This window comes from Rana temporaria, chromosome 5 (assembly GCF_905171775.1).
Source record: "Rana temporaria chromosome 5, aRanTem1.1, whole genome shotgun sequence".
Lineage (NCBI taxonomy): Eukaryota > Metazoa > Chordata > Amphibia > Anura > Ranidae > Rana > Rana temporaria.
The window spans coordinates 259,129,908-259,153,876 of record NC_053493.1 but is presented as its reverse complement, the minus strand read 5'-3'; the positions used below and the strand labels follow the sequence as shown (position 1 = coordinate 259,153,876).

General features: G+C 42.2%; 1 protein-coding gene across 1 annotated transcript in view; it reads right to left on the bottom strand.

Annotated features, from left to right (window-relative positions):
• The window catches only part of RNF144B (ring finger protein 144B), a 93,804-nt gene that overhangs the window by 8,403 nt on the left and 61,432 nt on the right, over window positions 1–23,969 (bottom strand). Inside the window, exons 5-6 of the mRNA XM_040353779.1 lie at window positions 19,218–19,422; window positions 13,722–13,863 (exon numbers count right to left, since the gene is read on the bottom strand). Coding sequence (XP_040209713.1) covers window positions 13,722–13,863; window positions 19,218–19,422 — 347 coding nt within the window. The remainder of the gene's footprint in view (window positions 1–13,721; window positions 13,864–19,217; window positions 19,423–23,969) is intronic.

The window sequence follows — 23,969 nt, the reverse complement described above, 5'->3', positions numbered from 1 at the left end:
AATCAATAGGCCCTTGCGGCGTACTTAGCCGCAATGCACACTGGGAAATGTAGGCGCCCGGGGCATGCGCAGTAAAAAAAAAACGTGAAAAACGTAAGGTCAAGCACAATTAACATACAACACGCCCCCCTTACATACATTTGAATTCGGCGCCCTTACGCCCGCCCGCTTTAGGCTACGCCGCCGTAACTTAGCAGGCAAGTCCATTGTGAATCATGTACTTGCCTCGCTAACTTACGGTGTAACTTTGCGGCGGCGTAGCTTAAGGAATTTAAGCTACGCCGCCGCAAAGTTACGCCAACGTACCTGAATCTACCTATAAAACTATAATTTTTCACTTCAGAAATTGTAAACACTTTGCTTTGATGAAATGAGATCCCACACAGCAGCTAAGCATATGTGTAAATTGGCTCTGATTACTGTGTACACAATCATTAGAAAGACAGGCACACTGCCGGCATATCACCTATCACTATAAACTGAGACCAGCCTGCTTAAGCCTTGGATACTCTGTTTGGTTTTGAGCTGACGTTGATGGCTCTGAATTTTAATATTCTACCATCGTGTCAACGTTGTAAAAAACATTTAATGTTGTAAAAACCATTTAAACGCATAGCTGCTTCCCATCAGAGAAACACCAGTAATGAAATGATATGTTCTTGTTTTATGCCGTTTTTAGAAACCAATCCAAGATACCAATTAGGGTCTGTAAACAAATAAGGCTATTATTATATATAAAAAAAAATGACACTCTTTATATAGGACTTTTCTAAAGAAGCTTTTACTAAAATGGTGACTAACATAGAGAACCCAAATTCATGACGGTGTGTGATAACAAGAAAAAAAAAAAAAATAGATAAATATATTCTAAACAGGAATCATGGCGCTCTAGTTTTGCACTTCACTTTTTCCAACTATGTGCGGCATTAAGCAATCAAATATGCTTGTACTAGCTGGCAGCCTGTGTTAGGCCTCGTACACACGGCCGAGGAACTCGACGTGCCAAACACATCGAGTTCCTCGGCCAGTTCAGCCCTGAAGCCGCCGAGGAGCTCGGCGGGCCGAGAGCTCCCATAGAACAACGAGGAAATAGAGAACATGTTCTCTATTTCCTCGCCGAGGTCCTCGTCGGCTTCCTCGGCCGAAAGTGTACACACGGCCGGGTTTCTCGGCAGAATTCAGCCAGAAACTCGGTCGGAAGCTGAATTCTGCCGAGGAAACTGGTCGTGTGTACGGGGCCTTACAGTTTTTCTTCTGGAATTGAAAACACTGCATTGTACTCACCTCTGGTCTCTGCAGTGACATAGCATTAACATTTGCAATCCATGCACAAATTTCTAGTCCAGCTCCATCCAAAACTTCTCATTTGGTTATGGATAGAGAGGGCATGGATCAAAACTTAAATTTTATTTAATTATTTTCCATGTGAGATTTCCCCTCACTTATTGGGTGGTCACCAGGACAGGAGGTGAGCGGAATCTTTCAAACATTGACAAAAGCAGGAACAAGTGACGTGAAATCAATCAGCGCAATCCACATGTACACTGTCGACTGTGGAACGCGTTACCAACTAACATCCGAACGGAAGAAAGTCATCAGGCCTTCAGAAAAAAACTCAAGACCCACCTCTACTGAAGAAAATTAATACCAAGCGGCTTGAGGCGATTCAGTTCGCATTTGTAGCGCTATACAAGTTATTCACTCACTCACAATCAATAATCAAACAAAAACCATAAAAAAGTATTATAAATATCAAAACAAGTAGCTGCTATCACTAAAAGTGCTTTCACTCCACTTAAGGACAATAATTAAAACAAAAAACAGTGCTGCGCTACTAAAATAGTGTATCTTAAATAGTGTTGCACTGATACCACTTCTTTAAGACCGAGTACAAGTACTGATACTCTTTTTCAAGACATAACGCGTATACTGGGCGTAGCCTACCAACTGATGTCACATCGCGGACATCTCACTGATTTTATGCCTGAGTTATGCCTGTTCAGTTAGCATGGCTTGAAGTGCCACAAGTGTTTTTCCTATCTTTGATATGCAAAATAATTTTTGGGTGGATCCTCTACATATATTCATGGACATTCAACACATTTATGAACTTTTCCTTCATATTTTTATGGTAATTAGAATGTTATTAGTTTATACACTTGAATACACTACCGTTATTTTCATATAAGATACACTATTTCAGTAGCACTGTTTTTTTGTTTTAATTAAAACCAGGTAAAAAAGTACAAAAAAGCAAAGGAAGGGGTAGTGTCTTTGTAAGGTTTGTAGTGCAGTCTGGTGCAATTAAATGCTTTGGTGGAGACAAGTCGGGTCGGCACCTCAGGCCTCGTACACATGACCGAGTTTCGGAAATCGGTCGTGTATACATTTTCGTCGAGGAAACTGTCGAGAAACTCGACGAGCCAAAAAGAAAGCATGTTCTCTATTTCATTGATGGGAATGGAGAAAATTGGCTTGTCGAGTTTCTCGACAGCTTCACAAGGAACTCGACAAGCAAAACGATGTGTTTCGCCCGTCGAGTTTCTCGGTCGTGTGTACGAGGCCTCAGACATGATTGTGGAGTGAGGAGCCCTTGATGCCATAAGAAATATTTTGCGGTCTGTGCCCGTTAGAGAGAATAACCCTTGTATCCTGTTCCATTTTAGGATGCACAGGGAGTGAGGAAAATGTTAACAACAAACTGCATTCAAAGCCTGCAGCTGGGCAGTACTCAATATGCCTAAAAATTTCAGTATTGTACTCTGAATCATTAAACTACTAGGAGGTAGGTCAATGACACCCAGCACTTACAAGATGTGTTTGGTCTTCTGGCTTGAATGACACTGGGAATAGTTTATCCTGAAAGATTAAAGCGGATGTGCCACGGGAAAAATATATTAAAAGCCAGCAGCTACAAATACTGCAGCTGCTGACTTTTAATATAAGGACACTTACCTGTCCTGGAGTCCAGCGCCGATCGCAGCAGATGACGAGCCGATCGCTCGTCACCCTGCTGCTCCCCCCTCCATCCTCGGTGAGGGAACCAGGAAGTGAAGCGCTCCGGCTTCACTGCCCGGTTCCCTACGGCGCATGCGCGAGTCGCGCTGCGCCCGCCGATTGGCTCCCGCTGTGTGCTGGGAGCCGAGTGTTCCCAGCATACAACGGGGGACGGACGGGAAGGAAGGAAAAAACCCGTCCTTTGCCCGTATCGTAGGGCCGGAAGTGGGTGCAGATACCTGTCTGTAGACAGGTATCTGCACCCCCCTCCCCCCTGAAAGGTGTCAAATGTGACACCGGAGGGGGGGAGGGTTCCGATCAGCGGGACTCCACTTTAGAGTGGAGATCCGCTTTAAGGACATCTAGAAGGTGGAAAGAGATTACTGTGGAGAGGAATTAAAGGAGTTGTAAAGGAATTTTTTTTTTTTTCATAATAAGCATCCTTTACCTGCAGATATTCCTCTTTTCACTTCCTCATTGTTCGTTTTTGCTCAGAAGTTGCTCTATTTTTTCTCTGTTCTGTTCACTTCCTGCTTGTCTGATTTTACTGACCACCGTGACGGGAGGGTTTACTGCGGTGGTCAGTAACGTGCTCACCCCCTCCTGGGAACTACATCTGTGCGGCAGGACGCTCTCTACATGTTAGAGACTTCAAGGAGGTGTGAATTACTTTCTGTGCCGCAATTCATACTAGGAAATGTAGTTCTTATATGAACGAACAATGCAAACCAGGAAGTGAATGAGAGAACAGAAACTAGAATGCCGGAGGTGATATAGATGAAGGAATTTATTAGGTATTTACTAGTTTTTTAACAGAATCATTACACTATTCTGTCTGTCTACCTTGTAGACATTAATTTTAGGCAAAAAATTGTTTTCCTTTACAGCTCCTTTAAGTACTGCAGTCAGGGCTGATTTTTTTTTAACACTTGTTAGGAAACAATAATCCCCCCAAAAAATTCCCACTCCCTGCATTAAGGTAAAAAATTATGAAATAATAATATCAACCCTTCACCACAGCCCCCCTATCTTCACTCGATCCTGTCTGTAGTGGCTCTCCTTGCTCTCACAGGCTTTGCTGAGGCAGCAGGAGCCATTGGCTCTAGCTGCTGTCAGTCAAATCCTGTGATGAAGGAGCGGATCCGAGCCACATGGTCTGTGTCTGTGGCTCGCAGGTGTCGAACAATAGAAAGCAGCTTCCTACTGTGGCACACTGAGAAAAAGAGGAGCCAGGAGGGTCGGTGAGGGACCCCAAAAGAGGAGGATTAGGACCGCTCTGTGGAATTCTATTGCACAGTGCAGCTAAGTATGTTTGTTATTTAAAAAAATAAAAATAAATTTACAATCACTTAATTTACAGTCAAGCTTACAATTTCTTGGTTATGCTGTTAAATTAGCATGATCCTAAAATAATGGTGTGCTTATCAAGAAAGGTATACTCTACATTTACTTGCTCAAAAGACCACAAGTCTTAAATCTGATTTAAACCTTTTTTAAGTGGAGCATGAATGCAGCAGAGACCATAAGCAACAGGCAGAAATCCTTGTTAAAGATTTCCCAGTCTGAGGAGAGCTGCATTGGTGCTGTGTACCAGGTTGTTGTGCCAGATCATTTGAATGATGCACACTACTACTCTGTTGATCCTCAAGAATTCTCTAGGAAAAAGAGAGATACCCCCCAGATGGGACTTTAAAGGCCAAACCACAATATAGGTATAAAAAATATATATTTATTCGGACAAAGTGGACCTGTTGACATTGGCTTAGAACGCACATTAAGCACCTAAGTACATAAAAACATAAAAAACATATTCCATAGCCATATGGAATCACAAAAAAATATAATAAAGCGTGTGCCGAGTGGCAAAAAGAAAAAACATAACACAATACAATACACAACAAAAACTGTAACATCAAAAACACTCTCCAAATGGTAGATAATGCACAAGAATTCTCTAGCGATACAGTGTCATTTGGAAATTTTCACTTGTTTTGAGAAATCTTGTGTGGAGGTGGGATGCCTATTTCCTGAAGCCAGAGGATTAGCATTGCAGCCTAGAGTATGGCAATTTCAGAAATTGGGGTCATCAATTTTCTCTGAGGCCGCGTACACACGATCAGCCCATCCAATGAGAATGGTCCGATGGACCGTTTTCATCGGTTCACCGCTGAAGCAGACTGATGGTCTGATGTGCGTACACACTATCGTTTTCAAAACCGATCGGGTCAGAACGCGGTGACGTAAAACACACGACGTGCTGAAAAAAACGAAGTTCAATGCTTCCAAGCATGCGTCGACTTGATTCTGAGCATGCGCGGGTTTTGAACCGATGCATTTGCGTACTAACCATTGGTTTTGACCTATCGGTCAGCCATCAATCGGTTCGATTTTAAAGCAAGTTCTCTTTTTTTGGACCGAAGGACAACAGACCGATGGGGCGTGCACACGGGCGGTTTGGACCGATGAAACTGAACTTCAGTCCCTTTTCATCGGTTTGGACCGATCGTGTGTACGCGGCCTGACAGTAGTGAAATGAACATAGCAATCCAGCATTGTTCCCATTTAAGAACATGTGCTTCAAGCCCCAGACATCTGAGCTTTTTTGTTCTCTCATTTAGTTCGGGTTATTAAAAACTGAGTTCTGCTTAGAAAATATTAGTCAGAGGCAGCTAACTAAAAAACTCAAGGGAAAGTTGTAATGCCGTTAATAATTTACTGGCAAATTGTTAGGTTTCTACAGTACCGAACATGCTGTACATTCAGTTGCTAAGCAATAATAATAAATGTCACTAATCTATCATAACAAAACACGTCACCTATGTCTCTGTCCTCTTTCTTATTCATCTGTCAGACAGCTCTATTTCAAATCTAATTATATGTCAGCCAGAGGGAACTTCTAATTCATTCTTTTTGATTTTGAAAACTTTCAAAGAAAGGCATATCTTTTTTTATTTACAATCTGAAGTGAAAATCTTCCTCAAAACCTTAGCTTAGGTTCAGCCGAGGTGGGTTAATTCCGCTGTCAGGTCTATATAGCTGTCTAAAGCCAGGGAGATCTTCCTCAACCCACAGTCATACCTTGACAGCCAGTGCTCTTTCTAAAGTACATTCTTTATATATTTCTTTGCAGAATCCATTTGGGAGTGATGATGCCAGTGTTATGGTGGAATTAGTGGTCCCCTTAAGGGAATATATGGAGAATGTAGGGTAGGCAGGATAGATTCACACCTGATGCAGTGGGATTGCATTGGGCAGCTATTCAAGCACAGTCCCACTGCATGACAAAGCAAAATGCCTTTTCTCTTGTATGTCCAGTTTACACCACCACCTTGCATTGATGTGCACTACAAAAAGGTACTGCGTGCAGTGCTGAAATAAAATTTAGGAAATGTCTGTGACATTTTAATAAAGTTTGTTTAAAAGAAGTAAACAGTGCAATGCACCAAGATTAGTGCATCAGCACAATGGTGAGCCCGCTTAGACCGCACATCAGCTCATGTGTTACTGAATGGACCCTAAAGAAGGTAAGCAGGTCATGACCAGCAGGCCACTAGTTATCACAACACCTCTATTCTTCACAAAGACTTTGTCGGGAATTAAAACCCCATTGAAGCTAAGGAACAACGTAGGCATTTATCTCCACATCTTGGAGAACAGTACAAGACAAAGGCTTTATCCCTTTCACGCCGACGGAACGCATATATGCGTCCTCGGCTTTCGGGGGTTATACCGGGATGATGCCTGCAGCCGCAGGCATCATCCCGGTACTGTTGTTTAGAGCCAGCGATCGGCTATCCAAACATAACAACCGATGCGGCTAAAAGCCGCTAGGTTGTTATGCCGGAGGAGCGGGAGGGGACATCCCCCCCTCCCGCCGCCTTTTGCCGCTCTGACCGGGCCTCCCGTCCCACCGGAAGACCCGATCCTCCATCCGCCGCGTTCTGTGTTCAGGCGGAGACTGACACTAAGCCGTAAACAGCTTTGATTCAGTCTCCGCATTGAAACCACGGAAGCGGCGTCATGACGTCACTTCCGGGTTTCTCGGCTGTCAATGGCGCCGGATTTAAAAAAGTACACAGTATTCAGAATCGCCGTTTTCGGCGATCTGAATACTTTGAAGTGCAAAGGAGGGCTCGGGGGTCTTTTAGACCCCCGATCCCTCCATAAAGAGTACCTGTCACAAGGGATGTTTACATTCCTTGTGACAGCAATAAAAGTGATCAAAATGTAAAAAAAAAAAAAACACAATTTAATATTATAAAAAAAAAAATAATAAGAAAACAAAAACATTTTTTTTAAAGCGCCCCCCTCCCCGCGAGCTTGCGCAGCAAAGAAAACGCATACGGAAGTCGCGCCCGCATATGAAAACGGTGTTCAAATCACACATGTGAGGTATCGCCGCGATCGTCAGAGCGAGAGCAATAATTCTAGCACTAGACCTACTCTGTAACTCTAACCTGGTAACCGTAAAAAAAAGTTTAAAGTGTCGCCTATGGAGATTTTTAGGTACCGTAGTTTGTCGCAATTCCACGAGTGCGTGCAATTATAAAGCGTGACATGCTTGGTATCTATTTACTCGGCGTAACATCATCTTTCACATTATGCAAAAAAAATGGGCTAATTTTACTTTTTCATTTTTTTTAAAATTCATGAAAGTTAATTTTTCCCAAAAAGTTGTGTTTAAAACACCGCCGCACAAATACCGTATGACATAAAATATTGCAAAAATCGCCATTTTATTCTCTAGATTCTCTGCTAAAATATATATATATATAATATTTGGGGGTTCTAAGTAACTTTCTAGCCAAAAATATGGATTTTAACTTGTAAACACCAAATGTCATACATAGGCTTAGGCATGAAAGGGTTATATTTATAGATCCTAGGTTATGAACTGGTACCTTCAGGTGATAGGACCCCTGTGCCCCCCCCCCCCCCACCACCACCACTCCTCCATTAGTCCTATGTTTTTTAACAAGCAATGCAAACTAGCACAGGAACAGAAGAGAGGGTGGCCTGTGTCCTGCACTGTACTCCAAGATATGGAATTTATATGTAAGTCAAAATGTATTTGGTCTTAATCGTACAGTACAGGACACGGGTGTAATATTCATAGACCCTAGGATGCTCCCAAGGAATGAATAAGAAGAGCTGGCAACATGTCAGGAAAGGTTCCATCCGCTGGTAATATTTATTATTATTTGGCTTGCAGTACTGTGGTCCACCAGCGGATGGATCCAGGCAGTGTGGAGCGTACTGCTCTTCCTGCCCTCAGGTGTGACTTGAAGCCAATTACAGACATTCCTATTAATACCTGGCAAGTGCAAACACACCTCGCCTTGTGTCACAAACTACTGGTGAACGGGAGTGAACCACAACTGCAGTTAGCAAGGATTTCAATGCACGTCTCTATGTGAGATTTCAGTACTAGGCCCCAGGCGTCACTCCAATCAGAGAACAGGAGTTTGGGGGGGGTCACTACATCATCTCTCTCACATATATGAATGCATTGAGCTTCTAAGGGCGGAGGTATTACAACATGCGTCCAACCCCAAGCGTTAAAAGATTACAACGCACGTGAACATTCCAATGCATTTCTCCTATGCAAGTGATTATCAGTATCGGACCCCAGGCGTCACTGCAATCAGAGAACAGGTGTTTGGGGGTTCTCTACATCATATCACTTTAACATAAAGAATGCATTAGGTCACTAAGGGAGCAGGTAGGAAATACCTTCAAACCCCAGCATAGAAAAGTTAAGGTGAACATGTTCAGTAACCTAGGGCATGGGCCTATAAACAAGTAACAACTTATGTCAAACGCGTAGTAATTAGGCAAGGTGTAGGCAACTGGTAGTTGCGTAAGAGAGGCAAATATAGCTCAGGTAATTTGAGAGTGTATGTACCTTTAAGATACTGCACAGCAAGTAGCCGAGAACACAACAGACAATCTCAAGCAGTATGTTAGTACTTAGTAAGCCAGAGTTCAATACAGCAACTGATTAGAAGCAATATATGTAGTAGATGATTCTAAAGGCACTACAAGTGAAACAATGGCTACTTATCCGTTTGCAGAGGATGAGTCTTGTTTTATTTTATCAGTCATAGGATTCCTTCATGGAGGGTTTCCTGGTGGGGGATATCTTGCGGTGTCCGCAGCAACTCTTGTAAGGTTGTCTGCGCAGATCGAGTCAAGGGAAAGTTCCAAGTTTAAGAAGGATAGTGCTTGTAGTTAAAATGTAGCCAAGCCAGCTACGGCCAACAAAAATAGAACAGCGTGCAGTCTGCACGCTGTTCTGTTTATAGGACCCAGGCAGGTGTAGTGCATAAGCACTAATACGAGGCGCACTTCCGCGTTCCACGGTGGAACGCATGCGGCGCCGGGCAATGACGTCATTGCACGGTCGCAGTATGCGTTCAAGCGTGGAACGCAATACGGCGCCGAGAGCACCTGTTACACCTTGGTATCTCTCTCCCTGACCTGGCGTTCCTGACTTCTGAGCCTGTATCTGATCTGACCTGATCCCTATCCCGAGCCTATCCTGGACCTGTCCCTCCTGCTTCCCCATTACCTTTGATACCTGTCCCTGTGTTACCTGATTACCTGGATCCCTGCTCTGCAGCCCATCCATCTGCCATCTCCCTGTTCCTGTTGTTCTCCTGTCCTTACCTATCTTCTGATCTCCTTGTGTATGACCTCGGCCTGGCCTGTTTACAATTACGGTATCTCCCATCATTGTACATATTGTCTATAATTATCTTTGGGTCTTTGTTTATTGGTTGATTTATTTTCCTGTGTCCTGTTGGAGGTGGTTGTGTGTTTGTTCCCTTATCTTAATAAATTATTATATATTCACCTATATGCATATGGGTCTCCTCTATTCAGTCACACAGTGTGTGTCTCTGACACAACAACAACACGTCACAGAGTCTTTCCCTCTGTGTGCAGCCACCTGCTTCCAGCCAATTCAGATAGTGCAGGGCAATCTCCTTTGAGTGCTTTTGAGCAGGGCACAAAGAAGGAAGTATTATGCCCTTGTTGAGGAGGAATTATTTCCTTTATCCTTGTGAAGGAACTCTTTCCTTACAAGAGAATAGCTCAGATACATAGAGACTAGCTCAGACACAACTGACAGACGTGATTTCCACCAAAAAGCTACCATGCAGGAGAGGTCATCCAAAGGAAGTTCCCTGATGGGCTCACAGGATGGTTTTTGCAGGGCAGAGAGAACCAAACTGAGGTACTAAGAATGCACAGGATGTTGTAAGAGAGGTTTGATTCAAGAGACACCTTGAATAAATGTTTTTACCATGGAAAATTAGGACAGGTGTTTTTCGAAAAAAATTGACAAAGCCAAAACGGTACTTAAAGCAGAAGTAAACCCATCCATAAAACAGTTTTATTTCCGGCATGCGCGGTAAATGTAACACTCCCATTGGTTGTGCTCTCAACCAAACTGTCAAACCATCCAATGGCTGGTGTCTAAACTGATCACATGTGCAGCATCATGGCCGTTGTAGATAAAACAGAGGCAAAGTTGGCAGCTTCCTTGGCTGAAAACGATAGGGGGGTTTACTTACACTTTAAGGCCAAGTTATGGTCAAGTCCTGATTGTAAAATGGGGGTAGAACTACTTGTGTTCACACCAGGAAAAGAAGAATTTCCAGGTACAATAGTAGATCTTTCTGGAAGTGTTTTTTGTTTTTCTTTTAGCAATTAGTAGACAGACAGAATAGGAGACCCCTCTGTCTCTCATGACCTGGGCTTCAACAGCAATGCTATTAAAGACAGAGGCAGAAAAGCAGGGGCCCTGAGATAGCAGATGTTAGCTGTTTAGAGGAGGCCTTATCTTCTAGAAGTCCGAGAATGTCTGTGTACCACGTTCTGTTGAGCCAGTTTGATGCAATGGGATAAACATTTTTTTTTCTTTTACTGATTGCTGAATTTTGACTTAGTCTGGCTAGATCTTCATTTTTAGAAGGTAAACACCCCAGAGTAATGGCATATTGGATCCTTCCGCTGTGGGAGAGAGACCTTCCTTCTGTGACATAATTGTCTCACCAAATAAAAGCCCTACTTCAAAGAGCATACATGTGAAGTATCTTTTATACCTTGTACACACAGTTGGACTTTCCGAGAAAAAAAGTCAGACAGGCTTTTTTTCTATGAAAGTCCGGCCGTGTGTAGCCTCTATCTGACTTTTTTTGGCAGAAGTCCGACTGACCTAAGATAGAGAACTTGCTCTCTTTATTTCTGTCGGACTTCTGACGGACTCATGGCGGACTTTTGCACGATCAAAAATCCGACGTGTGTACGAGGCATTATAGGCAGCTTCAGCCTCCTGTAACACTGCCTCCAGGTTCCCTTCACCCCCCTCAATGTCTGTGTCCTATACATGAAGCATTTCTTCTTCTTTTTTTGTGTTTCAGGATGTATTTCTTCTTCTTTTTTTGTGTTTCAGGAAGTTTTTGAAAAAACAAGAAATGTGACAGGCATAGTCATATTGAACAAGAGCCTCCCATGACAAAACATACAAAGTATACAATATAACAAAGCCAGAGCCAGTAACAACGTACACAAACAGAAATAAAATCAGGTAGCTCATTTCCTCAATTCTCAGTGTGGGCTATCACAATTATAATGCTTAGTTGACAGATAGTACATACGTGGGTACAATTAGAACATACCAATGGTACAAGTAGCTAAATAAAGCATTTTTAACTTTCTGACTGAAATATGGGGTAGAGAAGTAGCCTGGCACTTTTGAGCTCTGGATGGTGATGGCTGTATTAAAGCTGTTAGTTGTCTAAGAAATTGTGACATGGTTGCAGAAAAGTCTGCCTCAGTCAGGTAGGCCATTTGTTGCATGCCTAAGATATAGCTAGAATCAGATGCAGAAAAACTTGTGTTGAAAATAGGGTTCTGCTCCAATTCAAGGGAAGCACTGTTACTTTTAAGCCCTGTACACACGATCGGTTTATCTGATGAAAAAAGACAGATGGACTGTTTTCATCGGTCAAACCGATCAGTGAAAAAAAATAGAACATGTTTTAAAATTTTCCTATGGATAAAAAAACGATCGTCTGTGTGGAAATCCATCGGTCAAAAATCCACGCATGCTCAGAATCAAGTCGACGCATGCTCAGAAGCATTGAACTTAATTTTTCTCAGCACGTCGTAGTGTTTTACGTCACCGCGTTTGGACACGGTTGGATTTTTGACCGATGGTGTATAGGCAAGACTGATGAAAGTCAGCTTCATCGGATATCCAATGAAAAAATCCATCGGATTAGATTCCATCAGATATCCGATCGTGTTTACAGGGCTTAAGTGGTTTACCTGTTCTGCAGGCCTTTGGCAGAGTGGGTGTTTGCCTGGGCTTTCGCCAAAGTTCCCCTGTGCCCTGTCTCCACCTTTGCTCTTGGTGAGGGTATTCCTCTGCAGGGTACTCACAGAGTAGGGTGAGAAAAGAGGGTAAGTATTAGAGCTGCACGATTTTGGCCAAAATGAGAATCACGATTTTTTTGCTTAGAATGAAGATCACGATTCTCTCACGATTCTCACGGCGTAAAATCTTTTACATTCATACAAAAAATAAATAAAAAATGGGCTAACTTTACTGGCTAGTTTTTTTTTTTTAAATTCAATAAAGTAATTTTTTCCAAAAAAATTGCATTTAGAAAGACTGCTGCGCAAATACAGTGCAACATAAAATATTGCAGCAACCGCCATTTTATTCTCTAGGGTCTCTACTAAAAAATTATATAATGTTTGGGGGTTCTAAGTAATTTTCTAGCAAAAAAAATAATGATTTTAACTTGAAAAGAGCTGTCAGAAAAAGGTTTGGTGTTTAAGTGGTTAAACGTTCCTACTTTACATACAGAAGTTTATTCCTTTGATGTGATACAATGTTTAGACTTAACTTTCCACTGATAAAGAATGTTTTCAAAACTTGGCAGGCTGCCCAGACTTGGCAGATTGCCCAGACTTTGACTTTTGGCTGAGAGCAGAGAGGAAATTCTTTGCATACCAAAGTGCAGAGAGAAAATAATTTTCATGTCAAAGATTGTGAAACCCTGTGTCAAGAATTGCAACGGGAAAAAGATCGCGATAACGATTCTTGACGATTAATCGTGCAGCTCCAGTAAGTATGTCTATGAAGGAGTACTCAGCAACCCAGGTTTCATTCTGTTGCAAAGTCCATGTAGCAAAAGGGCAGGAGGAAGTGCCTAAGTTATATATAAAGGGCTCTAGGTGGAAGTGGCAGTAAACCATGTGACCTGTGGTGTGATGTAACAACTGGTCATACCCCCGAGATTAAGCTCTGAGTGGTGGAATATTAGCCCATGTTTGAAAAGGTAACTTTGTAAGTGAAATAGTTTCAAATACATTCACACTTTCAAGATAGTTTTAACATATAAATGTGAATTCCCCAGGATACACATAAACAATGTAAAGCAAGTAATGGCGGTATTATATCTTATACTTGTTGTATGGCTAAATTAACTGTCCAATAAGCAGCATTAACCCGTGCTACCTATCCATGTCGTTTGTCCCATATAGGGTCCAGACTTTGCCCAACAAGCTATGCACACCCCCTAGGGTTCTTCGTGTTCTGGGTTCCTTAGGGGTGGACCACGGATACTTGTTATATGGCTAGCCCCACTTTTGCATAAGCATAAAAAATAACAAATCAGCGAGTCTCAACAATATCAGATACTCACATCAAGATTTTGTAAGCAGTACCAGCAGAATGTGTGTTTGCAGTTTTTGCACATCATTTGTGCACAGCCTTCATTCCTCTCAATGTAAATATGACACACAGGACATTGCTTGATACAAGCATCTACATCTGTACAGTCAGACCTAAAAAGGAAATAAGTTCAATTAAATGTGTCAACCAACATACATTTTGCCAAAGTTCAGAGATATAACTAAACTCTTTAAATACAGTACCCAGCACTTACTTTGCCAGTTGTTTGTTGCCCTATACCAACTTTTTTGAGACATGTTGCTATCAATTTCAAAATGACCCTACTTTTTTCTTAAAATGATACATTGCCTCATTATAAACATATATGTTTTCTACTCATATCTACATCCTGACGGGACCTTACTATCTGCCACACGCAAGGGCTGTTACACTTCCCTCTATTAACCTGGGATTCTACAGCCATCCACTGGGAGTTGTGATAGTTCCCTTCACGGGACATCTACATGCCGATGGACTGATGTTAACCCCTCCTCATCTGGATTCAGCAGTGGTATCGTTGTACACATTTTTATACCAGTAGCATACTTAGCTACATGTTTTTATGACTGCTTTTGCTACCGTTTGGTATTACTCGCACCATTTTTACAGTTTATGTAGCTACATCGATTTTATCTCCAGTGCAATATTTATTTTGTTACCTACTTGAAGACTATAAAAGTTTTAATGCTATTCCCATCGAGCGTTGCCTTTGTGTGTTTTTTGTATTTTGCTATCCATTTTTCCAGTGGTTGGTAGCTGCATTGGGAATCAGCCTGCAAGGAGATCAGCTAAAAGTAGTTGGATCTGTATGTGCGTTATAATTAATCGAAATTAGTCGATAAATCGATAAAAAAAAAAAAAAACGATTAATCGAACACAAAAATTTTGATCAGTAACAGCCCTACATTTTACACATTACATATGGTTACATTAGGTTAAACAAAACATCAGCAGTTGCTTATCTCGCACAAATCAGACATTCAAGTCTTGTTTTCTTTGTTTTGACTACTTTTAAATTATGATGTTCATCTTGATTTCATATTACATTGCATAACAATAATATTACCAGGCACTGTGGAATTTGGCACACACCAACCCGCTATGTAAAAAATGCGTAGCTGTATGTGTCCACAATTTTTTTTTATTATTGAAGCTAAACACTAAACAGCTAAATACACAGAGTAAATGCACACAAGGGGGAAGTTTTACCTGCCTAGGAAAGGATCTGTATTTCTGTCCATACAGGCCTCGTTTACTGTACACGCCTCTGGTCTACCACACAGCCCTGAATGTTTGGTGAGGAGGCCTGATTTTTCCAATGGGACTGTTAGAAAACTTTTATTGAATCGGCTACAGTAAATCGGCTGCATTCTGTGTATTCTCAGTTTTGCTCCATCCACCTTGCTTGTGTGGGTGAGAGAATTTTTTTTTTCCTTTGGCCCGCCTGCTAAAATGAGCGTGTAGATCCAGCTTAAAGGTAGATATTAAATGTAGATCAATTTTTTGTTTTTGTTTAAAATTAACAAACATGTCATACTTACCTGCTCTGTGCAGTTGGTTTTGCACAGAGCAGCCCTGATTCTCCTCTTCTCGTGTCCCCCACTGACCCTCCTGGCCCCTCCCTCTGGCCTTGTGCCCACATAGCAAGCAGCTTGCTATGTGGGCATCTGAACAGGCTCGTCCCTGAGGTGCAGAGAGAAGCAGTACCAGTGTTGGCGAACACATGGACAGAGATTTGAGGTCATCAGGGTGCTGCTTTCCTTTTCATTGTCTAATTGCAGGGTGTGGACAAGGAGGGGGCCTGTAAAGATCAGGTCACCTGCGCTGCTAGACATGGCTATGTTGTGGGGCAGAGCTGTGTAAATATTGGAACTCAATAGACAGAAATACAAATCCTTTAGTAGGTAAAACAGATGCAACAAGTATTTCTTCCATGGATTTTAGCTGTTTGTCTGCAATTTATCTTTAACCACTTGCCGACCAGCGCACGCACTTTTAAGTTGGCACGGACAGGCAAATAGGCGTACAGGTACATCCCTTTAAATTTGCCGCCGGCGGCGCGCACCCCTGCCGCGAGCTCCATGACTGTGCCCGCGGGATCCGTGGACTCGATGTCCGCCAGTGTCCCGCGATCATGTCACTGAGCTGCAGAACGTGGGGATGCCTGTGTAAACAAGGCATTTCCCTGCTCTGCCTAGTGACTACACACTGATCGTCTGCTCCCTGTGATCGGGAGCAGTGATCAGTGTCATGTCACAGTAAACCCAGCCCCCCACACAGTTAGAATCACTCCCTATGAAACACTTAACCCCTTCCTAGCCCCCTAGTGGTTAACCCCTTCCCTGCTAGTGTCATTTACACAGTAATCAGTGCATTTTTATAGCACTGATCGCTGTATAAATGACAATGGTCCCAAAATAGTGTCAAAAATGTCCGATAGCAGTCATGATAAAAATCGCTGATTGACGCTATTACTAGTAAAAAAAAATATTAATAAAAATGCCATAAAACGATCCCCTATTTTGTAAATGCTATAACTTTTGTGCAAAACAATCAATAAACGCTTATTGCATTTTTGTTTACCAAAAATATGTAGAATACGTATCGGCCTAAACTGAGGAAAAAAACATTTTTTAGATATATTTTTGGGGGATATTTATTATAGCAAAAAGTAAAATATATTGTTTTTTTTTTCAAAATTGTCGCTCTATTTTTGTTTATAGCGCAAAAAATAAAAACCGCAGAGGTGATCAAATACCACCAAAAGAAAGCTCTATTTGTGGGAAAAAAAGGACGTAAATTTTGTTTGGGAGCCATGTCGCACTACAGAGCAATTGTCAGTTAAAGCGACGCAATGCCGAATCGCAAAAAGGGGCCAGTTTATTTGGCAGCCAAATCCTCTGGGGTTAATGCTCCAATTAGCCGAGCATACATGTTTATGCCTACAGAAGAGGATACGGGAGGCAGAAGAAGCCTGTTTTAACTTTAAAAAACACCAGGAAAATCCAACCTGACAAATCAGATATCCTCCTTGGGACTGTCAATCAGGATGTATATGGAGAGATCAGGGACTATCTACAGACATGAAATTATCTCACTATACAATTTATTGTTATTGTCTCAAGCGGTCTCAGGCATTCAGAACTGCTCCTGAATTTGCTGGCTTACTTCATTTGTACCAAATTGAATACCTTGACATTTTGTACACATCTGAACCGTATGTTATTGAAAAAAGGAAAATTAGCTACAGCTGAAAGAAGTTTGAATGTTATATCCACAAGGGTCATTGAAAAGCAGAATGACTAAACAGCAGTGTAGGTGTTTGGTGGGCGGTAATATATGATAAAACACAGTAAACTACAGTACAAACCAGCTTTCACTTTGAGGAATTCTTGCAAAGGATTTCTTAACACAATACGCAAACCTATCATTGCAGATGAGTCTTGGTTTGCATAGTATATAGAAAATGTTCAGTCACTTTGATACGTTGGTTTACGGCACCAGGAGTCCTGTGCTAGTAGTTTTTGGCATGAGGCTCCCAATGCACGAACTAGTGTGAATACAGTAGTTACCCAGTTTGCCAGTGACTGCTAACCTAGCCTTTTACCAGTTACCCCCCATCCCCGTAACATAACCTTTAATTTGTCCCTCTACACTTATTTTCCTCATCATGCTAACACTTTGCCTGACCCCTACAGTAAGCCCTCTTAATGCCCTCTAATAAGAACTTTATTCTTAAACTTTACAAACCCTAACACATTATCTAACCCATAAGTAAGCCTTTAAAAGGGGTTGTGAAGGTTTGTTTTTTATTTTCTAAATAGGTTCCTTTAAGCTAGTGCATTGTTGGTTCACTTACCTTTTCCTTCGATTTCCTTTCTAACAGGGATGTAGTCCCAAAGGAGGGGGCGAGCACACTGACTAACCCCCAGCCAGAACAGCTCGGATGATGGGGGCAAGCTTACTGAGGAGGAACAGGAAGTGAGAAATTCAGAAAAACAAGGTAAGTGAACCAACAATGCACTAGCTTAAAAGAACCTATTTAGAAAACAAAATCCCTTTACGAACCTTTACAACCCCTTTAACACCTAAACTCTCCCCAAAGCACTAAAAGCGAAGCTTAACACTAACCTAACGCCTAAAGAACAGAACAGTGGATTCCAGCTTCAGGATCCCAACTCTGAAAGAGAAAGAGCAAATTTGATGCAGAGGTTTGAAGCTGGCCATACACGGGAACTTCAGAGGGTTTATAAATTCACTCTATGAGTGGCCCTGTTGCCACACTCCCACCCGAAATCTTTCAACTCAATTGAAAAACCAAAGGAGCCAGTTTGAAAATGTTAAACCATATATGGACAGGCTGATTGTACTATAGTCATTATTTTGTTGTTCCGGCAAGGAAGGCTCTCTGTGCCCCCAGAATACAATAGCACTGTGGGAGGGATTCCCCCATCAACACTGACTGTGTTGATGGGAGAATTGAGCGATTTTCTTTCTTTCTGCCCATTGGGTGGATGGAAAGAAAATTGTATAATCTATGGTTTGCTTTAGTCTTTATTGCAGAGCATCCTAGTGCAGGGCAGAGAAGTATCTAATCTTACATGTATTGGGGCTAACGTTAAGGTTAGTGTGAGGCCCCGTACACACGACCGAGGAACTTGATGTGCCAAACACATCGAGTTCCTCGTCGTCGGGCCGACTTTTCCCATTGACTAACGAGAAATAAGAGAACATGTTCTCTTTTCGGCCCGACGAGTTCCTCGACGGGTTCCTCACTGAAAAGTGTACACACGACCGGGTTTCTCGGCAGAATCCAGCTCCGACCGAGTTTCTCGCTGAATTCTGTCGAGAAACTCGTGTGTACGGGGCCTGAGGGCTAGTTTTAGGGTTTTTCAGTGAGCTTAGGGTACAGCTCTTAGCAATGGGAGATCAGTGCAAAAAACTATCAATGCCAAGCTGCCTGCACTGAAACCTAATACCCTATGCCCTAACACTAATTAACTGCTATTCTGTATACTAACCTCATCCTGCTGCTGAAAGCTGAGATCCCAGTAAGAGAAGAAACTGCTTTGCAATGACTCTCAAGCCTCGTACACACCGTTTTCCTCATCGAGTTCCTTGTTAGGCTGTCGAGAAACTCGACAAGCCAATTTTCTCCATTCCAGTCAAGGAAATAGAGAACTTGCTCTCTTTTTGGCTCGTCGAGTTTCTTGACAGTTTCCTCGACGAAAATGTACACGTGACCGGTTTCCTCGGCAAAAAATATCTCCCAGCAAGTTTCTTGCTGGTTTTTGCCGAGAAACTCGGTCGTGTGTACGAGGCTTGAGTTTTCTTAATACATTAACAAGGTCAAACTTACATACTTGGTTAGGAAAAAAAAGTTCTTCATTGATTGTAAAATCCAAAAAATTGCTCAATGGGTACAAATATCACAGAACAATAAAATCAGATGAAATATACAAGTTACCCTTTCTTAGGATGAACGGCTTCAGACTGGTTTTCCTGGCATATGTGTTCAGGGTGCCAAGACTTTTTGCATACAGAACAAAATTTCATAAGGCAAACTTGGCATTCCACAGACACAGGCATATCAGAATCGCTAGCTTCGATCTGGCAAACTGTTTGGCAATCTGCTGTTGGGCACCATGTTCTGCAGGGGTCAAGATGAACTTCTGGAAAAGTATTAGAAACAAAGATATTTTAATGTATATAACCTTTTTTTATTCAACTAAAGAACTTTTATCTAAATGGAAAGTTTATTTTAGACAATTACCACAGATAACTGCTCTTTTGTATTAGCCACTGCCAACTTTCAAAGTCAACAAGTATCTTCACAAGTATGGAAAAAAAAGAGGTAATAAGATGCTGCACTGGACTATGATCACTTTATATAGCCCCAATCCAGTGTTGGTCTCATACACTGTTATCTGGTTTGGTCAGTATCATGGTTCCCCAACTTTGTTGCAGATCACGCAATCTGCAGCTGGCATGGAGAAGTGCCAGGCGGTTCTATATGCCCATCAGCAAACAAGGTAAACTACGCTACAATGATAAAATAAAAAGCACTGTATGTGCCTGGAACATGAACAATGATTTGTATGTATGCCATCTGTCACCTGCAGCCTGCTTTTCACATAGCCAGACTCACAAGAAAAGGTGAAATTATCTGATGCCCGAGGCATACAGCATGCCAGCAAAACAAATAACAAGAGAGAACCTTGGAAACTTTTAGCATTAAGAGTGCACTGAAGTCCATTCTTCTAACCTCTGGTACTCAGCAGAGCAAAATCCCGCCTTTGTTAATCAAGAACAGCTTAAAGCTGAAGTTTAATCTGCTTATACAGTATTTTGTGTTCTCTGGTACCTCCTTTCTCCCCTCATTAAGATTCTAATAAAACTATTAAATAAAACCTTTTAATTTTCATTACATACTTTATTTTAGAGCCAGCGACATGATCTCTAGGTCTCTTTGCTTCTCTATGTACTGCAGGCAGATCCTAGGTTGGTACCAGGGGCTGGCAGTATGCAGTACATAGCTTCCTGAAAATAGAAAGATGTAGTAATGCCCACATGTAATGCTGAGCCTCCATGATGTCCTCCAAGAAATGAAGTGGACTCTATCTGACTTCAAATGCACCCTCAGGCCCCGTACACACGACCGGATCGATCCGCTGGGATCAGTTCCAGCAGATAGATCCGGTCGTGTGTACGTCCGAGCGGACATTTCCCAGCGGAAAAAAATCCAGCCGACAGATTCCCAGCGGATAAAAATTTCTTAGCATGCTAAGAAATCTAGCCGCTGGAATCCAGTCCAGCGGACTGATCCGGTCGTCTGTACAGACTCACCAGATTAGTCCGTCCGCTCCCATCCCTCGCATGCGTCGTAATGATTCGACGCATGCGTGGAAGTATTTACCTTCCAGGGTCGCGCACGTTGCCGCGTCATCGTCGCGGCGACGGCACGGCACGTCACCGCGGATGTATTCCGCAGGGATTTTGATCTGATGGTGTGTACAGCCATCAGATCAAAATCCGCCAGAGGATTTATCCGCTGGAAACGGTCCGGCAGAAATCCTCTCGTGTGTACAAGGCCTCAGAGAAGCTTACAGTCGGCTGTAAAATCAGAATAAGCTATTTCAATACAGGGGAAGATATTGTGCAAGACAGAAGGTAGGGCTAGAGTTTTGTTTTTAAGATAACTGCAGGTATAACACTCAATATCCTAGGACAGGTGTCTCCAAACATTCCAAAAAAGGACAAGTTTACTGTCATTCAGACTTTAGGGGGGCCGAACTGTACCCAGTGGGAGTAAACAGTGTCCGATCCTTGGAATTACAGGGAGAAATAGTTGGTGTCAGTGGGAGGAATAGTGCCCCATTTTTGCTGTCAGTGGAAGGAATTATGCCCCATCATTGGTTTCCGTGGAAGGAATTATGCCTCATTGTTGATGTCAGTGGCGGAAATAATGACTCAAGAGCCAGATAAAGGCAAGCAAAGGGTTGCATCTGGCCTCAGGGCTGCAGTTTGAAGACAACTGTCCTAGGACATGCACAATATTGGTGCCAGGTTGCAAGGTGACAAACAGAATGCCCAGCCTTCTGCAGGCTATTATATTCAGATACTACAAATGTGTGCATGGTCAGCCTGCAATTACACCTATTTTGCTGAAGAAGGTGAGGGGATATGGGAGATTGTACCATAACGAGTTAAGCTCTTTTGACGTACGTAGCACATCCGAAGAGTGAACCATTAAGCACAGGTTAATGGCCGATCACTTTCACTGTGCGAGCAGCTCTGCATGGTTCCCAGGCTTACCCATGTATGATTGCACCAAAAATGAGGAATCGCCGTGAACAGTGGAATGAGCGCAATAATTCTAGTGCCAAAGTTCACAGGTACCTCTAAATTGATGGGCAGTAAAATCTTTTAAAGCATCGTCTATAGAGGTTTTTGGGTACTATATTTTTTACTATATCAAGGGGGCAATCAATTTTAAGACCTGTTTGGTCCCTATTGATGCAAGTCCATTTTTTATAATCCTCTTATTCTGGGGATATGGGATGGAATGACACGTGTGAATAACCTCTATTTTAAGAAGGCTTTATTGTGCTACATACTAGGGTTGATTCACTAAAGGCAAAGGGACTGTAGGACTGTTCATATACAGTTCAGTTTTGGGCACCAGTTCTGAAAAAGGATATTGGGGAACTGGAGAAAGTGCAGAGAAGGGCAACCAAACTGATAAGAGGCATGGAGGAGCTCAGCTATGAGGAAAGATAAGAGGAACTGAATTTATTCACTCTTGAGAAGAGGAGATTAAGAGGGATATGATCAACATGTACAAATATATAAGAGGTCCATATAGTGAACTTGGTGTTGAGTTATTAACTTTAGGGTCATCACAAAGGACAAGGGGGCACTCTTTACATCTAGAGGAAAAGAGTTTTAATCTCCAAATATGAAAAGGTTTCTTTATATAGTCTCCCTCCAGAGGTGGTTCTGGCCAGCTCAGTAGATTGCTTTAACCACTTAAGCCCCGGACCAATATGCTGCCTAAAGACCCAAGGTGTTTTTACAGTTCGGGACTGCGTCGCTTTAACAGACAATTGCGCGGTCGCGCGACGTGGCTCCCAAACAAAATTGGCGTCCTTTTTTCCCCACAAATAGAGCTTTCTTTTGGTGGTATTTGAGGTTTTGCGGTTTTTATTTTTTGCGCTATAAACAAAAATAGAGCGACAATTTTGAAAAAAATGCAATATTTGTTACTTTTTGCTATAATAATAAACTTATTATTAGCTATAATAAATATCCCCCAAAAACATATATAAAAAAAAAATTTCCTCAGTTTAGGCCGATACGTATTCTTCTACCTATTTTTGGTAAAAAAAAATCGCAATAAGCGTTTATCGATTGGTTTGCGCAAAATTTATAGCGTTTACAAAATAGGGGATAGTTTTATTGCATTTTTATGAATTTTTTTTTTTTACTACTAATGGCGGCGATCAGCGATTTTTTCGTGACTGCGACATTATGGCGGACACTTCGGACAATTTTGACACATTTTTGGGACCATTGTCATTTTCACAGCAAAAAATGCATTTAAATTGCATTCTTTATTGTGAAAATGACAGTTGCAGTTTGGGAGTTAACCACAGGTGGCGCTGTAGGATTTAGTGTACACTTAGTGTGTGTTTACAACTGTAGGGGGGTGTGGCTGTAGTAATGATGTCATCGATCGAGTCTCCCCTATAAAAGGGATCACTCGATCGATGCAGCGCCATAGTGAAGCACGGGGAAGCCGTGTTTACATACGGCTCTCCCCGTTCTTCAGCTCCGGGGAGCGATCGCGACGGAGCGGCTATAAACAAATAGCCGCGCCGTCGTCCCGGATCGCTCCCCGAGGGAACCCGACCGCCGCGTGTAGCAGGGGGGGTCCCGATCGGACCCCCGACCCACGTCTAGGCAGGCACGTACAGGTACGTTGATGTGCCTGTCCGTGCCATTCTGCCGACGTATATCTACATGCGGCGGTCGGGAAGTGGTTAAGAAAGACCTGGATACTTTCCTAAATGTACATAATATAACTGGATACTAACATTTATAGGTAAAGTTGATCCAGGGAAAATCCGATTGCCTCTCGGGGGATCAGGAAGGAATTTTTTCCCCTGCTGTAGAAAATTGGATTATGCTCTGCTGGGGTTTTTGCCTTCCTCCGGATCAACTGTGGGTATAGAATTGTGTATATGGGATTGTACGATATTTTTTATTTTATTTATTTTTATGGTTGAACTAGATGGACTTGTGTCTTTTTTCAACCTGACTAACTATGTAACTATGTAACTGTGTACGTTGCAGGTGCAGTTACACTCATTTTCCTTAGAACTTAGTGAATGTGTTGATTTCCATCACAGAATCATGTGCAAGCAGAAATACATTTTGTTTATTTCCCTTGCACCCGATTAGGTATTTTTTACAAAGTGAAGCTTCACCACATATACTAAGCTAAGGGGCAAAATGAATGCAACTGCACCTGCAAAGTGCATAGTCTATTTGCCTTTATGCCCTGATGCCCTGATGATTAGAAAGAGTGTTTTTTGATTGCTTTAGTCCCTTCTCACCACACCTTGTATGGCTACACTGTCTCACTGGGTTCCAAGCCCTACTCCACAAAAGCCACTGTTTCCATACACTGCACTAATGATGGTCAAATTGCTTGAAA